This window comes from Saimiri boliviensis, chromosome 2, assembly GCF_048565385.1.
Source record: "Saimiri boliviensis isolate mSaiBol1 chromosome 2, mSaiBol1.pri, whole genome shotgun sequence".
Classification (NCBI taxonomy): Eukaryota; Metazoa; Chordata; class Mammalia; order Primates; family Cebidae; genus Saimiri; species Saimiri boliviensis.
In genome coordinates this window covers 83,291,478-83,308,698 of record NC_133450.1, presented here as the reverse complement: position 1 = coordinate 83,308,698, position 17,221 = coordinate 83,291,478, and the positions used below count along the sequence as shown (strand labels likewise).

The window sequence follows — 17,221 nt, the reverse complement described above, 5'->3', positions numbered from 1 at the left end:
TGTTTTTATTGACTGTTTTAGTGAAAGAGCAGATCCCAGTTACTGTAAGGACCGGATTACTGAAGGAGCCAATATCAACAAGTCCCTTGTGACTCTGGGAATTGTCATCTCCACCTTAGGTATTTTGCTGATAGATGATTGCAGTGGGAGGGAGACTTTGGAAAATAACTCATGTTTTCATTTTGTGACAATAAAGTAGACACAAGGTTCCTTTTGATAATGTTATCTTCTGGTTTGGGGCATGAAAAAATGATACTTGTCCTTGGTTTTAGAGTACAATACTATCCTACTACCATCATTTCCAAAAGAGGGGAGTCTAAAAAATTATGTGGCTCAATCATTTCATATCATGAGTCTAAAGTCTTTAGAAATATCTAAAACATCCTATTGTATATGGAAAGGGATTAGGAAATATGATACTTAAGTCTGTGTTATCCAACCATTGTTTTGTTTTAGTGTATTTGCTCCGTAATTCCTTCTTTCTTCCATTTTCTTGTTTTGTCTTTAAGCCCAGAACTCCCAAGTTTTCAGCAGCTGCCAGAGCCTCAACAGCTCAGTCAGCAATGGTGGTGACAGTGGGATCCTTAGCTCTCCTTCTGGGATCAGCAGCGGAGGGGCACCCTCCCGAAGGCCGTTTTTTATACCATACCGAGACTCTGTGTTGACCTGGCTGCTGAAGGACAGCCTTGGAGGGAACTCTAAAACCATCATGATTGCCAGTGAGTGGGATGCCAGAGCTGGATCTGTGTTGAGACTGGTACTCTGTCTTAGAGAAAGGGCCATGGCCACCCAGGTTTCTCATTTCATCAGGGGTCTTAGATAGCGTGGGCAGTAGTAGCAACGCAAATGATTAAAGGCTGGGATGGATGGGACTGGCTTGTTTTTAAACTTTCTCCTTCTACCTCAGCGGTGTCTCCTGCACACACTAGCTACAGTGAGACCATGAGCACACTGAGATATGCATCCAGTGCCAAAAACATTATCAACAAGCCACAAGTAAATGAGGTGAGACCTTTTCAGAAGTCCTGGTCTGGTATAGTTTTACACAAAGCTCTCTGTATTTTTTCTCTCTCATTGATCTTTCTCTTTATACTCACCTCAACTTGCCAGACTTGTTCTCCAAATGATGAGGGAGTAGAATTCTTTCTTCTGTCATCTTCTCTCCTATCTCTACTGCCTTTATTCAGTAACATTTTATGAATAACTGACTGTAGATACTTCTCTAATGCCATCCCACTTAAGATTCCCTAGTTTAGCATTACCACTCTAAGAAAGGTCATTTATTTTTTATTATTTTATTTTTAGAGACAGGATCTTGCTCTGTCACCCAGGCTGGAGTGCAGTGGTGCAGTAATGGCTCACTGTAAGAACGTTCATTTAAAAAGTTTGTCTCTACTGCTTTTATTTTGAATTTACATTGATTTACACCTGAGTTTTTGTATCTGTTGCCCAGGCTGGAGTGCAGTGGCACTATCATGGCTCACTGCAACTTCAGCCTCCAGGGCTTAAGCAGTAATCCCACCCCAGCCTCCTGAGGAGCTGGGACCACAGGTGCATGCCACCACATTAGGCTAATTTTAAAAGTTGTTTTTGGTTTTGTTTTTTGTAGAGGCAAGGTCCCACAATATTGTCCAGGCTGGTCTCAAAGTCCTGGACTCAAATGATCCTCCAACCTCAGCCTCCCTAAGTGCTGGGGTTACAGGTGTGAGCCAGGTACCCTGTCTTATGCCTGTGTGTGGTTTTTTTTTTATGCCATTTGTCTGTGTTTTTTTGGTATGCAAATTGTTGTGACTTTGCTGTTTAAAAGGAGAGTGTAGGAATTCATTGGTTTTTGTTTTATCCTTTAATGTTCTTTCACTTGCTTTTCTTCTCTGCCCACACAGAACTATTCTTTGGTTTTTGAAAGCTAAATGAGAATTTTCCAAACATTTCTTCACAATTTCAATGAAAAGTTCCAGAGCAGGGATCATACCTGGTCGCCAGACACACTACATATATGTGTGTGTGTATATATGTATGCATACATATATATGTGTGTATATACATATATGTACATATATACACACACATAATCCGTATGTAGACTGTTTTAAAAAGGCAATGTAATTAGGCAGTATTAGGCTTAGTCACAATACGGGAAAGTTGGCACCTGCTACCTGTATACACCCTGGCTTTTGTGTTACCAGCTTGACCTGCCCTAGGGAAATGATTCTCAAAGTTTACTGTGTATCAGAATCACCTGGAGGGTTTGTTAGACACCCCCCCCCCCCCCCCCCCCCCCGCTAGGCCCCAGTCCTTCAGAGTTTCTGATTTAGTAGGTCTGGGAGGGCCAAAGGGTGCATTTCTAACAAGTTCTTAGGTGAAGTTGATGCTGCAGGGCCTGGGATCACACTTGACAATGATTGGCCACTGTAGAGCTTACTCCAAAAGAGTAATCCACCTCTTCCAAGCCAATTGCAAATAGCATTTCACAGCTGAGTGGGACTTGGTATCAATCAGTGGTGATTGAGTTCTCTGTGTCTCAGGATGCAAATGTAAAGCTGATTAGAGAACTCAGAGAAGAGATTGAAAGACTGAAAACCCTGCTGCTGAGCTTTGAACTGGTAAGCAGACAGTAAGAATCTCTCCATGCTTAAGTGAAATTCTACTTCTGAGCCTTCTTTCTTCTCCGTAGAGTTTGGGCTCTGCTCCATTCCATGTTCTCAATGGACTTTCATGAAGCAGAGACAGGAGCAGAAACAAAACAGATTTCTCTGTGTAGCTTCAGATGGTGTGTGCATTTTTTCACTTTATCATCTGTTGTCTTGTGCCTGAATGGTCCTTGCGCTGTGTGGGCAGATACGGAGAATAGGGCCCTCTCAGGAAAATTTCTTTGAATTTTTCTTCTTTGTACCAATGTGAGCCCAAATACTTAGGTTCCTGATTTATTTCTCATTTTAATGATAAAGTCTTCCTTTATCTGCATCTTTTCTTTCTTCACAAGTGTAAGGGTGGGACATGCCTTAAGTTCAGACCAGGAGAATATCAAAGCACATCTCTGTCTTTGTGCAGAGAAACTTCACTTCATTGAATGATGAAAAGGATGAAAACTTGAAGAAGCTGGTTCTCCAAAATGAATTGAAGGTGGGTGTGTTGGGTGGATTTAGTTGTGCTTTACATCACCTTGGGAGCTCCCTGTATTATTTGCGGCTAGATAGGGTTGCTCCCTTGGCAGGGCAGAGAAGAGTTGTCTACTTTAAAGACAATGTTTGTTACTTTTAAGCCTTAACCAGGGGTTGTGTTTGCCTAGGGAACTGTTAACGGCTTTCAGTCTTTCAGTATTGTTCTCTGAGGGATTCGTAAGTCCTTTGGGTAGTGAGAGTAGCCTGGGGCGGGGGAGACTATTTTCTTGTCTGTAAATCAGTCAACCAAGATGCATTCATTGTTTGAGGATGAAATAGGTGCTCAGCTTGATGCTGCAAGAGGTACAGAGAAGTCCCTGCCCTCACATGGTTTGCAGTCTAATTGGAAACAAATTTAGAGAATGATCTTTTTCATGAACCATGTGATTTAGATGAAAACAGTCTAGGAAAGGAAGAAATCATTATGGCTTGGGATTTTCAGAGCAGACATCATGTGTTCGTGTTGGAAGGTAGAGAACTGACCTTGAGGTAGCCCTTGAAGTGTTGTTAGATAGGGAGAAAGGGAGTAAGGGACTGGGTGAGGGAGGGTTAACATGAGCTAAGCCTTGAACCTGGGAGAAAAGGAAGGGATGTGAGAGACCACATGGAAGCACACACTGTGAGGAAAACTAAGCTGGTTAGAATGGGTGTTCATGGTAGAGGGTAGTGAAGGTAAGGTTAGGGCAAGTTTAGAAGGTTTGAACTTTGTGTAAACAGGATTAATAGCTTCTTGAATCAGGTGACATAATAAAGGAGTATCTTTGGGAAATTAATATGATAGTTGTATGCAGGATGAATTGAAAGGTGGGAAGACTGGAAGCAGGGGACCAACCAGGAAAGAGACTTTTGTAACCCAGTGAGGGCAAGGACAGGACATTTTTAAAAGTAGAATAAAGGTGATTCTCAGAGACATTTCTTTCTTTCTTTCTTTCTTTCTTTCTTTCTTTCTTTCTTTCTTTTTTTTTTTTTTGAAAGGGATTCTCACTGTCACTCAGGCTGCAGTGCAGTGGCGTGATCTAGGCTCACTGCAACCTCCACCTTCCAGGTTCAAGCGATTCTCCTGCCTGTGCCTCCCAAGTAGCTGGGACTACGGGTGTCTGCCACCACCACACCTGCCTAATTTTTGTATTTTTACCAGAGATGTGGTTTCACCACATTGGCCAGGCTGGTCTCGAACTCCTGGCCTCAGGTGATCTGCCTGCTTTGGCCTCCCAGAATGCTGGGATTATAGGTGTGAACCACTGCACCCGGACCCCAGAGACATTTAAAAGGAAGAAATGGTGGGCAGTTTGTTGTTGTTGTTGATGGGTTAGATTTATTTTTTATTTTTATTTTGAGATGGAGTTTTGCTCTTGTTGCCCAGGATGGAGTGTAGCGGTGTGATCTAAGCTCACTGTAACCTCTGCTTCCTGGGTTTAAGCAATTTTCCAGCCTCAGCCCTCCGAGTTGCTGGGATTAGACGAGCTCACCGCGACGCCTGGCTAATTCTTTTGTATTTTTAGTAGAGACAGGATTCTACCACGTTGGTCAGGCTGGTCTCAAACTCCTGACCTCAGGTAATCCACCTGCCTCGGCCTCCCAAAGTGCTGGCATTATAGGCATGAGGCACCACACCCAGCCAATGGGTTCAATTTAAATCCTACAACCAAATGTTTCCATTTCCAATATTCTGTTGCATCATCCTTATATGTTATTAAAGTATCTTGTCCATGTTAACATTTTATTACCCTAACTAAACCTCAGGGCTAAATCACACATCTAGAAGTTTCTCTAAAAAAATTCCTCCTTCAGGCAAGGCGTGGTGGATCATGACTGTAATCCCAGCAGTTTGGGAGGCTGAGGCGGGTGGATCACGAGATCAAAAGTTCAAGACCAGCCTGGCCAAGATGGTGAAATCCTGTCCCTACTAAAAATACAAAAATTATCCAGGCACAGTGGCAAGCACCAGTAACCCCAGCTACTCGGGAGGCTGAGGCAGGAGAATTGCTTGAACCCAGGCAGAAGAGGTTGCAGTGAGCCGAGATCCTCCTTTAGTCATGTATTTTGATTTTTGGTTCAGAAAATATCATCCCTCTATACTAAGAGATGAAGTAGAAGAGCCAAAATCATTCCAAACTCATTAGCATTCTGGCATTATGCAGGCCAGCTGAGCTGGACTCGAACCTGCCCCTTCTTTGCTGTATTATCTTAGGCAGTGTAGGAGCAGGTAATTTTAAGCAGTATAGGAGTAGGCAGAGGGGCAGCTGTGCCAGGTTGGCTAAACTGTAAGCCATAGTGCCATGCTGCTCACCAATCCCAGGGGTCCGTATACAACCCAGCCCTTTACAGGTACCCTGTAGTTTCCTGGCTTCCAAACTTCAACTCAATGATTATTAAAATTATGTTTCTAGGGTACGTAAAGTTCTTGTACCTAAACCTAGCGTGATTTTTTTTAAGTGTTCCCTTTATGAGAGAAGTACTTACCTAAATCTAATTTTTTTTTTTTTCCCCTGAGCTTCCTCATTTCTTCCACTCCTAGGATAAGCTCATTGCTTAGGCATCAGTTTCCAGCAAAAGAAGAAAAAGGACCCTACATTTAACACTGTGCATGTCCCTAAGGTGGTCTTAGCTTAGGGCCTTTAAGCCTAGGCATATTTACTTTTAAAACTCTGTACCTAATACACAGTAAACAGTATTTTACTGTTATTATTGTTTTTATTGTATTATTATGTAATCTTCCAGACAGGTTCCATATAGTCTTAGTTCCACCTGGGGAGTTTCCTCTCTCAGTGCTTTGTGGTTCTGTGAGCCATGTGCAAGCTTATATGATAATTTAAGGTACTGCACCTTGGGAAAGAAGTGTTAGGTCATAAAAGGATTTCCAAGTATGGGTCATATAGAAGTGGGGTGGGGAAAGAGAATTGTAAATATATTAAACATCCAGTTGATTTTTTTTAAATAACATGTTTTTTCTAATTATAAAAACAATACATGCTCATTGCAGAAAACTTTAAAGATAATAATTATTGAGGGGGCTGCTTCTGTTTATAAAAGTAACACTTGCTTATTGAAGAAAAGTTGGAAAACACAGCTTGCAGCTGAAGGAGGTACAAGGGCTTCTGTGGGGGCTTTGAATAGTATCTGTGAGGATCATAAGAAAGTAGTACCTGGGGGAAATACAAATAGGTCGTAATGACTTCCGACCTTTAGTCCGTTCCCCATGCTGAGTGTCTCAGATCACCTCCTATGCCTCCACAGATAGACCAGCTGACTAAAGACTGGACCCAGAAGTGGAATGATTGGCAGGCCCTCATGGAGCATTACAGTGTGGACATCAACAGGAGGAGGGCTGGTGTGGTCATCGACTCCAGCCTGCCACACTTGATGGCCTTGGAGGATGATGTGCTCAGCACAGGTGTTGTGCTGTATCATCTCAAGGTGAGGAGACTGGTGTATCCTTTTCTTCCTAAGCCACTGGCCCCAGAAGTCAAGGAGGGAAAAGCTAGGAGCAGCAGCCAGGTTTCTATGAATTGAAATCAAGACAGATGCCACAGAGCTGCCTTCAGTTTTGTTCTCAGGAAACTGGTCTACCTAACAAATTGTGATCTGTTTTGCTTTTGTATGTATAGAGCAGAAGACTGGAAATTAGAACATTTGTTTTTCAACTGCTGCTACTGTTGTTCTTATATAACTTACTTTTGTTCTCCGTGCCTTAATTTCCTCGTTTTAAAGAATGATGCTTACCTGCTGGGTGCGGTGGCTCACACCTCTAATCCCAGCCCTTTGGGAGGCCAAGTAAGACGCTGTCTCAAAAATAAATAAATAAAATAAATAAAAATAATGTTTAAAAAGGTGGCTTTCAGAGACTAAAGGGGGAATTCAAAAGATATAAAGTTTTCTTCTGATACTTCCCCACTTCATTCAACCCCAAATTAACAAGCACTATGCCTCCCACTTCTCCCTCACTACATTTACCTGGAAAAAGAGAGAGAAAAAGTAGATAAAGGAAGCTTAAAACATAAGGAGAGCCCAAAGAGCTAGAGTGGTGTGATGGTAGGGGAAGAGGGGATGACAGGCATCCATCTAGAAAAAGATTGAAGTTAAGGCTTCCAAACAGGACCTGCCCACCTGGCTCTGTGTCACCTGGAGGCCAGTCCTCATTTCTGATTGAAGTGGTTTTGAGAGTTGGTGACCTATGGTAGATGGAGTCTTTTATCTTGTTCTCATCAATGTGTTCTACTATGGGAGGTCAGTTCCTATGCATGGCAGAACATATTTCACATGCTCAAAATCCCTGTGCTCACTGAAAATCTAGTTTTCATTCTCATAATTATCCCCAGCGGACATTTAAAAAGAACAGAGAGTTTCTGTGGAATATGTAATGCTGCTGTTATCCCTGGAGAAACTGGACTCCTTCCTCGTGCTGCAGAGCATATGGAAGTGAGATGTTTGCAAAGCTCATCGGTGTTTTTAGGATAAGCCCCTTGGGAAGTTGTCGGAGACTGAACTCCTCTGACAGCAGATTTAGAGTAGCTTATTTTCTGGTACATGGAGCATAAGTTTTCTTAGTGAAAGTGCCTAAGGCAGAAGTGGCTCACAACTTTTACCTTAGCAATAGAACTAAACACCAAATGGCTGTATAGATCCCCCCCATTAGTCAGAACAACAGAGAGAGGTTGGAGGTCAGGAAGAGATCAGATAGATTAAAATGGTCAGTATTTGAGTAGAACTAATTTGATATATGAATTGGATGTGGAGTCAATAGCCGAAGCTAGAAATCAAGTAGCAGAGCTTAGGGTAGCAGCAGAGGATTAAAGGACTTGACTATTAGATTGAATCATAGACACGGAGATGAACGATGACCTCATCTGAAGATTGCTAATTTTTTTTTTTTTTTTTTTTTGAGATGGAGTCTCACACTGTTGCCCAGGCTGTAGTGCAGTGGTGCAATCTCAGCCCACTGCAATCTCTACCTCCTGGGTTTGAGCAATTCTCCTGCCTCAGCCTCCCAAGTAGCTGGGACTATAGGCATGTGCCACCACACCAGCTTTTTTTTTTTTTGTATTTTTAGTAGAGATGGAGTTTCTCCATGTTGGCCAGGATGGTCTCAATCTCCTGACCTTGTGACCCACCTGCCTTGGCCTCCCAAAGTGCTGGGATTACAAGCATGAGCCACTGCGCCCAGACTGCTGATTTTTTTTTCTTTTCTTTTCTTTTTTTTGAGATGGACGGTGTCTTGCTCTGTTGCCCAGGCTAGAGTGCTATAGCACAATCTTGGCTCACTGCAACCTCTGCCTCCTGGGCTCAAGTGATTCTTCTGCCTTAGCCCCCTGCATGGCTGGGATTATACCACCATGCCTGGCTAATTTTTGTGTTTCTAGTAGAGATAGGGATTCACCATGTTGGCCAGGCTGGTCTTGAACTCCTGACCTCAAGTGATCCACCCACTTTGGTCTCCCAAAGTGCTGAGACTGCAGGTGTGAGCCCCCACGCTCCGCCGGATTGCCGATTTTCATTGCTTAGTCAGTGCATAGTTAGGATTTTACTCCCTTCCTGGTGTATTTCCAGTGGACCTGGGTAATGAGATTTTAGTCTAGTTCTAATCCTGGCATTTCTACATTTTGTGTACTCCCCCCCCACCTTTTGTTTGTTTGTTTAGCTATTGACTTAGGTAATAGTATTAACAGTAATGGCCCAAGATTCTGTTTGTTGTTATTGATTGTTTTCTTGCCAAGTGGGATGCCACTGTTGGGGTTACTACCTGTAGGGGTTTGTCTTGCAGACCTTGGCTCAGCAACGGATGAATAAAGTACATTGACACACAGATATTATGCTTTACCAGTTTGGCTGAGGGTTTGTGGCCACTTACAGACTCCTTGGAGAATGCTGTAAAGAGATAGCCTGTGGCCTTCACCAGCCAGTGAGACTTGCATTTATTTAGTAAAGTTTAATTTACAAAGGCTTGAAGTAACACCACTAGAGTGAAAGATTAAAGGATGGATTTTGATGCCTAAAGCAAACACCATTACTGGATAATATCCCTGGTCAGCTGGGTGTGGTGGCTAACATCTGTAATCCCAACACTTTCGGAGGCCAAGGCAGGTGGATCACCTGAGGTCAGGAGTTTGAGACCAGCCTGATGTACATGGAGAAAGCCTGTCTCTACTAAAAATACAAAATTAGCCGGGCATGGTGGCGCATGCCTGTAATTCCAGCTACTCAGGAGGCTGAGGCAGGAGACTCACTTCAACCTGGGAAGTAGAGGTTGTGGTGAACTGAGATCGCACCATTGCACTCTAGCCTGGGAAAGAAGAGTGAAACTCCGTCTCAAAAAAAAAAGAGAAAAATCCCTGGTCATCTTCCCCCTGAGAGGGCTATCTGGCTGAAAGGTTAGTTTTAAGACCACATGAGTAAACAAGTTAGTTAGGTAAACTTCCCCACACACCCTAAGTGTTTGCTTTATTTATTAACTAAATGTAAGGGGGATTTAGGCTGCCTTTATCTAAAACTTTTACTGAAACTGTGAAAAAAAAAAAAAAAAACCCTTAGGCCTAAAGGGTTTGAGACTATGTTTTATAAACTTTCTGTATTATCTTCCCTTAATATTTTTGCCACCACTGTGAGTAAATTCTCACAACTGATATGCTGGACTTCATCCTCATAATTGCCTTTGTGCCACTAACTCTCCCTACATAAAGAGGCAGAGTGGACAGCAAGCACAGATGCCAGCCAGCTCAGTCTTTGTTATCTGAGATGTCATCACCTTCTTTTGGTAATTTCTACCCTGCAAATCTAGAAGTTATGATGTACTGTAGCCTTTATCTTTTTAGCAGGGCTGTCCCTGAACTTACATGAAAAGTTTTGACCTTTTTTCCTTGAACTGCCCTCTGATTCTGTTTGACAGTGTTTGTGGAGACTAGCATTTATTGACTGCTGTGGTCGTCAGTGGCTGAGCAGAAAAGTCTGGCTCTGGCTGTTTGTGTGGATGCAGAGAGGAGGGACAGGGGGATGCATTGAGGACAGAGCCTCATTCATTACTGCTAGGATTCTTCCTTCTCACAAGCTATTTTGGAGGAGTGTCAGGGACCTCCCTGCTCTGGCTGTTGATGGTGAAGCCTAGTGGGGAATTATCTGGTCTCCTTAAAAACATTACTGATCAGCTGCGGTGGCTCACTCTTACAATCCCAGCGCTTTGGAAGACCGAACCTGGTGGATCGCCTGAGGTCAAAAGTTGAAGACCAGCCTGGCCAACATGGCGACATCTCATCTCTACTAAAAATACATAAATTAGCTGGCCATGGTATTGGGTACCTGTAGTCCTAGCTACTCAAGAGGTTGAGGGAAAGGAATCGCTTGAACCTGAGAGGCAGAGATTACTGTGAGCCCAGATTACACCACTGCCCTCCAGCTTAGTCGTCAAAGTGAGACCCCATCTCAAAAAAAAAAAAAAAAAAAATTCCTTACTGGGGAGGTGTTATGGTGAAGGTGGAAAAGCCTGAAGAGGCATAGGATCCAAAGAGACCTGAATTCTAATCATAGCTCTCCTATTTGGTATGTGGGTTGCTCAGTCAGTTTATCCCCCGTGAGCTTCAGATTCCTCATCAATAAAAAGGTGATGGTGATAGCTATATTTTGAGTTGTTAAAGGGTAAAATAATATGATTTCCATAAAGTACTCAGCATAATGCCCAGGACATATTGAATGGTTAGTCAATAAATGATAAAGATGTATCTAAAAATATATCTAAAAGTTAGCATCGTGATTGCCATGTTGCTGCCTTTTCCTAACAGAGCTATGTGGGTCTTAAGCAAATTTGCCATAATCCAAGGTCTAAAAGGCCTTGTCTTCAACTAATCAGCTGATTCATTTACACTAACTCCAGTTTCCCCCTCCTCTCTTATACTCTCTTTCAGTTCTTTTTTATGCTAGAGGTGCTTTTCTCCTATTTATGCTTTTACCCTTCTTAGAATCTGGTGTCTGTTAAACTTCATCTGCGGACCAAGAAGGTAAAAATGCTGTGTTTCCATAAGTCTTTGCAAAATGCTTGTTTCTTTGAGACTTACTGGATCAAACTTGGAGAACACTACCCTTTACCCCTTAGGGAAAAGCCATGCTTTTGCATGTACTTTCTCAGACTAGAGAATTTTTCTGACCAGTGGCTGTAACTATTGCCTAACTTTAGGCTATGGGACAGAAAATAGTTTGCCAACTCTTGTTGAACTTTGCAAATAGCTTGTGCTGCTTTGTGGTATATATTTTAGCTTTACCATTTCAGGGGCTTCCTGGGCTGTAGCATGAGTTGGCAGAGGGTCAGAACAACTTGGACTGAAGTTCAGAACTAGTACAGACAAGGAAGGGGTGGGATGAGAAGTAGAACAGACAAGGCTGGGAAGACAGTGAGAACATTCTAATATGGACTTTCTTGTAGGGCAAGGCTCTGTCCCTTTTCATTCTCATTAAAATGGCTTTTTTCACCCTTTAGGAAGGGACAACAAAAATAGGAAGGATTGACTCAGAGCAGGAACAGGACATTGGTAAGTGACAGAGCATATGAGTCCAACATTTTGGGGCAAATATTTGTGCCTGAAAGGTTTCTTCAGAGGACTCTGATGATGCTCTGAGAAGAAGAGAATCACTGAAGTTTTCAGGGCCTGCTTCTCTTTCTGGGCTATGTTTTAGGTCTGGGACCTGAAGAGGGAGACCCACACAGTGGGAGGATTTCAGGTCTGGGTGGTTTCAGGTCAGTCATCCCTCTCTTGTTATGGTATGAGGTCTTCCAGATGTTGGATTCTGATCTCACAGAAATGGAGAGGGTGTTTCCCTGAATTGTCCCCCTACCCAACTGACCACCACCTCTTTCATAGTCCTGCAGGGTCAGTGGATCGAGAGAGACCACTGCACTATCACCAGTGCCTGTGGGATAGTTGTTCTCCGGCCTGCCCGTGGGGCCCGCTGTACAGTCAATGGCCGGGAGGTCACTGCCTCCTGCCGTCTGACCCAAGGTAGGACTGTCTACTACCCTGTTTATACCAAAAGGAGTGATGAACCAGCTCTAGTCTCATGAGCCCAGAGAACTCAGTGAAGCAGGCTCTAAAAATGGTTCACTCTGGCTGGGCACGGTGGCTCACAACTGTAATCCCAGCACTATGGGAGGCTGAGGCGGGTGGATCACCTGAGGTCAAGAGTTCGAGACAAGCCTGACCAACATGGCGAAACCCCATCTCTACTAAAAATACAAAAATTAACAGGTTGCAGTGAGCCGAGATCACACCATTACACTCCAGCTTGGGTGAAAAGAGCAAAACTCCATCTCAAAATAAATAAATAAATAAATAAAAAGAATCACTCTTAGCTGAGCACAGTGGCTTATGCCTGTAATCCCAGAATTTTGGGAAGCTGAGGCAGGTGGATCACCTGAGGTCGGAAGTTCAAGACTAGCCTGACCAACATGGAGAAATGCCATCTCTGCTAAAAATACAAATTAGCCGGGCCTGGTGGCACATGCCCGTAATCCCAGCTACTCAGGAGACTGAGGCAGGAGAATCACTTAAACCCAGGACACAGAGGTTGCAGTGAGCTGAGATTGCAACATTGCACCCCAGCCTGGGCAACAAGAGTGAAACTCCATCTCAAAAAAAAAAAAAAAAAAAAAAAAAAAAGAAAAGGATCACCCAGCCTTTGCACCCTGAAGTCTGAAGATTTTCTATTCCCATAAGCAAGGCTTAATTCCAAAGTCTTGGAGTGAAGAATAAGTCTATGAAATTTTTACCTGTGTTCATTAGCTCTGTTTCCTTAGGAAAGTTTCTGAGTCTAACTTACTTCATCTGTAAAATGGGGATAATAGTAGGATCATTGTGAGGATTGAATGAACGTTATAGTTCTTAATAGTGTACTTGTCACTCAGTAAACATTCATTATTACTACCATTACCACTACTATTATTAATCTATGCAAATTCTATCTGTCCTTTGAGACTGAACTTAGATTCCTGCTCTTCCATCAAGTGTTTCCTGACTACTCTAGCTGGAACTCAACTTCCTTTCCCTTGGAGTACTAGAGTTCTTCCTGTCTAATTTACTAATTCAAGATGTGTGCTGTGAGATACAGAATTAATATATATCTTATCAACTCAGCAAAATTATCAGTTATTGAGGGCATGACTTTGTCTCACAGTACAGTGCCCTGCACATAGTATGTACTCCAAAATACGAGCTGTTGATTGAATTCTCATTTGTCCCTGTGCCGCAGGAGCCGTCATAACCCTGGGGAAGGCACAGAAGTTCCGATTCAACCACCCAGCAGAGGCTGCTATCCTGAGGCAGCGAAGGCAGGTTAGCAGGGCTGTGTTTTCTAGGTTATTGCTAGCCTCCCTGTTTGTGATTTTTATAGGAAAAGCAAAGGAGAGGGTGGGTGATGATAGCAGCCTCACTATGCTTTCTTCTTTGTTCAAGGTTGGAGAGGCTGCTGCTGGTGGTGGCTCCTTGGAATGGCTGGACTTGGATGGAGATCTCACTGCCTCCCCACTGGGTCTCTCTCCTTTGCTTTGGAAGGAAGGGTAAGAAATAGCTGATCATACTGATGTGGAGCCTATTGGGTTTGCTTCTTAATCCACTACAGCGTGGATCAGAGTGGGGGTGGGGTGTGATTAATGTTGCAGCCAGGATCTGAATGAGCCCTTGTCTGAATCAACTTGGGCAAATCATTTGATGATGCTGAACTAGCTGCTAAGTTTGTAGCTGGCAGGGAAGTGGTCTTGGCCCTCATTCATTTCCTCTTTGGTATTTCAACTTTTTTCATAATTGAAAGAGGTATATTATTTGATGTTCCTATGGCTGCTTTCCTCTCTCCCCAAAATTTAGCTGTGATGTGTTTGTGGATATCTTTGATATGGATTCTGACCTTACCTCCCTATATATGCCTTCAAGTTCTGGCCTGCTTATGTGGGAGCTCATAGTGTATGTCACATAGTGTATGTGAGCTCATAACTTCCAGAACTTAGGGCTTTTTTTGAGTTTTTAAAGAGTGTGTGACTGAGAATCCTTTCTTTCTCATAACCGAGAAACCAGAATTCTGCATGAGGGGCAGGAACTATAGAAACAATATGAAAATATCTTTGGGTTTTACCCTCTCATACCCACTTTACCTGCATTGTAACCATGAGATGTTGAGTCAGAGTTGGTTTTTCTTGAGAGGGAGTCTCGTTCTGTCTCCTAGGCTGGAGTGCAGTGGGGGCGATCTCAGCTCACTGCAGCCTCTGCCTCCTGGGTTTAAGCGATTCTCCTGCCTCAGCCTCCTGAGCAGCTGGGATTACAGATGCCTGCCAGCATTCCCGGCTAATTTTTGTATTTTTAGTAGAGATGGGGTTTTATCATGTTGTTCAGGCTGGTCTCGAACTCCTGACCTTGTGATCTGTCCACCTCGGCCTCCCAAAATATTGGGATTACAGGCTTGAGGCACCACACCTGGACAAGTCAGAATTTTATGTGATTGATGGCAACTACTTTTCTACTTCATACTTCATCCATTTCTACATAAAACACCCTTCCCATATCTAGATGCCTTGCAGGTTTGGTACTGGGAGTCCTATTCCTGTATGTGAAAGTGACCTTTGCCTTAGAGATTTCCTTTAGAAAACTTCAGCAGGGGAATTGGTGCCTGTGACATCACTGAGGCTTGAGCACAGGGTCTCAGTAGAGTTATGATGGTCCATGGTTTCTTCAGAAGGATCTACCTGTTCTTTCCTCAGGCTAGCAGCCTTCGATGGCAGATGAAGAGAGTTTTATGTCTGAGCTGGGCAGTGAGGAGTGTTAGATATAGGAGCAAAAGTGCTCTGATTCAGGAAGTATGAACAGCAGGCAAGTCCTCATAGGAGAGTTGTTCAGTGAAGGATGTTACAAAAGAAATTTAATGAAGGATAATCCTAGTGTTGAGTAACTGAGAGTCTATGGGATGGAGAGTAAGGTAGAAGAGGTGACACCAGGTGGACTCAGGACTGAGGCTGGAGCTTTTGCTTTGTCAGAGCGATTATACTTTTTTTGTAGTGAAGTCATGAAAGTAGCTCCTGTTTTAGGTAAGATTTGTTTGGGAAGACTTATTGAAGATCTGTTCTTCTAAGAGTTAAGAGATTTACAGAAAACAGCACTGCAATTTAAATAGGTGAGAGTGGAGGAGATGCATTGCAGCAGACAAAACTGGTTCACATCCTGGCTATATTACAGAAAAGCTGTGAGGCCTTAGGCAAGTCACTGAACCTCTGAGCCTATTTCCCTACCTCTAAAAAGACGATACTGTCATCTCTTTCCTAAGGATTCTTGTCTTAAACATTGAAAAAGCAAGTATATATGCACGGTGCTGACACACCCCACAACCCCCATTGCTGCCAGCAAGGCTGCCTCCCTTCCTCTTTGCTGTCCCCCTGTCTCAACCCAGCTGACATATTCATCCCAGAGTATATCATGGTGTTGTGTTCTTCTCTTGCCTTTTAAAAGTGTTCTATAGCTCTCTAGCCCCACAGGCACTGACATGACCTTTCAGAAATGCAAGAATGTGTCCTTTCATTCACAGAAGAAGGAATTTCAGAATCAAGGCCTCTCCCACCCGCTGCCTCCACTCTTGAGCACCAGCTGTAGGAGTCCGTAGGCTGGGCTGGTCCTGCCCAGCTACCGTAGCCAGCATCTGTGCTAATCCCTGGTGGAGGTGGTGTGGTGTGGTGCTCAAGCCTGTGATTGGGCAAAGGGACCAGGGAGAGGAACCTGTATGAATAGAGAAAAATATAAATTGTCAGCTGGGCTCCCAGTCTAGATTTGTGGTTGTGTTTCCATGAGAGTCTCTCCCTCTGCTCTTGGATGTGGTTGGCTCCAAAGCCTCCCTTTGTCCTAGGCTTCCTTTCCCTCATTTATCTCTGGAGTAGCGTTCATGAGGAGCCTGCAAAGCTGGAGCTAGCTCTGGAGCCAGGGGAAATTGCCAGTCTGCCTACCTTTTCTCCTTGCAGTAGTAATCTGGGCCAGAGAGGAATTTGTCTTTGAATACCTTTGCCTGTGTTCTTGGCATTTTCCGATTTGCAATTTTAGCGGGTTAACCTTAAGTGCCTAGAGCCTGGGAGACACTGTTGTTGCTGCCACTGCCGCCACTGCTGCCACTGCTGCTTTAGTAAGTAGACACTGCTGCAATTTGCTGCAGAAGCTGCCAGACCCTGAGACTGGGGGAGGGCTGTGAGAGAAGAACAGGGAGGGTGCAGTGGAGTCCTCACAAACAGGTAACTAGGCAGCAGCTGGGGGATACTGGCACTACCAGAGATGAAGGGCAGTCACCTGCTAAAGACAGAGGTCCCTTGGCTGGCAGATAAATGAAGACTTGCCTTTTGTAATCTACCCAGACATGTAGCATAAGGTTGCTGTTTTCTTTTTTCACTGGCTTTCTGGTAACTTGACAAAATGTGCTTAGCAGAGAGTCTGTTCTGTCTGATTGTGTAGCCTCTTTGGTGAACGTGCTGCATCTATTGAGATCACAGCAGACATTCTGTCTTTGCAGGTCCTATTGCTATGCAGGCAACAGTATAATAGCTGCCACTTTCTTAGCTAAAGAGTAGAGAGTGCCCCTTCTAGGGAGAAGCAAATTATACATCTGAAGGTTGAAGAGGAAGCCAGCCGAGGAAACTGAGTAATCTCAGGGAATTCAGATAAAGATCTTCTCTCAGCCTCTTGCATCTGGCGGTCTATGGATCTTAGCTGGGTTTGTCTAGGACCCTTGGATTGGCTCATGTTTGTAATTCAGCCATTTCTAGAGTCAGACAGAAATAGGAACAGTGGCCGGGCGTGGTGGCTCAAGCCTGTAATCCCAGCACTTTGGGAGGCCGAGGCGGATGGATCACAAGGTCAAGAGATTGAGACCAACCTGGTCAACATGGTGAAACCCCGTCTCTACTAAAAATACAAAAAATTAGCTGGGCATGGTGGCACGTGCCTATAATCCCAGCCACTCAAGAGGCTGAGGCATGAGAATTGCCTGAACCCAGGAGGCGGAGGTTGCGGTGAGCCGAGATCGCACCATTGCACTCCAGCCTGGGTAACAAGAGCGAAACT

General features: G+C 43.8%; 1 protein-coding gene across 11 annotated transcripts in view; it reads left to right on the top strand.

Moving 5' to 3' along the window:
* Positions 1-17,221, top strand: part of STARD9 (StAR related lipid transfer domain containing 9) — a 173,585-nt gene that overhangs the window by 103,432 nt on the left and 52,932 nt on the right. For 9 of the 11 annotated variants that reach the window (XR_012516280.1, XM_074393786.1, XM_074393784.1 and 6 more), the window contains 10 exons: positions 22-119; positions 510-719; positions 908-1,005; positions 2,526-2,603; positions 3,052-3,123; positions 6,399-6,578; positions 11,623-11,674; positions 12,005-12,142; positions 13,389-13,471; positions 13,592-13,695. Coding sequence is in view for 9 of the 11 variants with exons in the window: in XM_074393786.1 (XP_074249887.1) it covers positions 22-119; positions 510-719; positions 908-1,005; positions 2,526-2,603; positions 3,052-3,123; positions 6,399-6,578; positions 11,623-11,674; positions 12,005-12,142; positions 13,389-13,471; positions 13,592-13,695 (1,113 nt within the window). In the remaining 2 variants the exon portion in view is untranslated. Of the gene's footprint in view, positions 1-21; positions 120-509; positions 720-907; positions 1,006-2,525; positions 2,604-3,051; positions 3,124-6,398; positions 6,579-11,122; positions 11,147-11,622; positions 11,675-12,004; positions 12,143-13,388; positions 13,472-13,591; positions 13,696-17,221 lie in introns of those variants that run through there. The other 2 variants (XM_074393780.1, XM_074393788.1) reach the window with 2 other exon arrangements.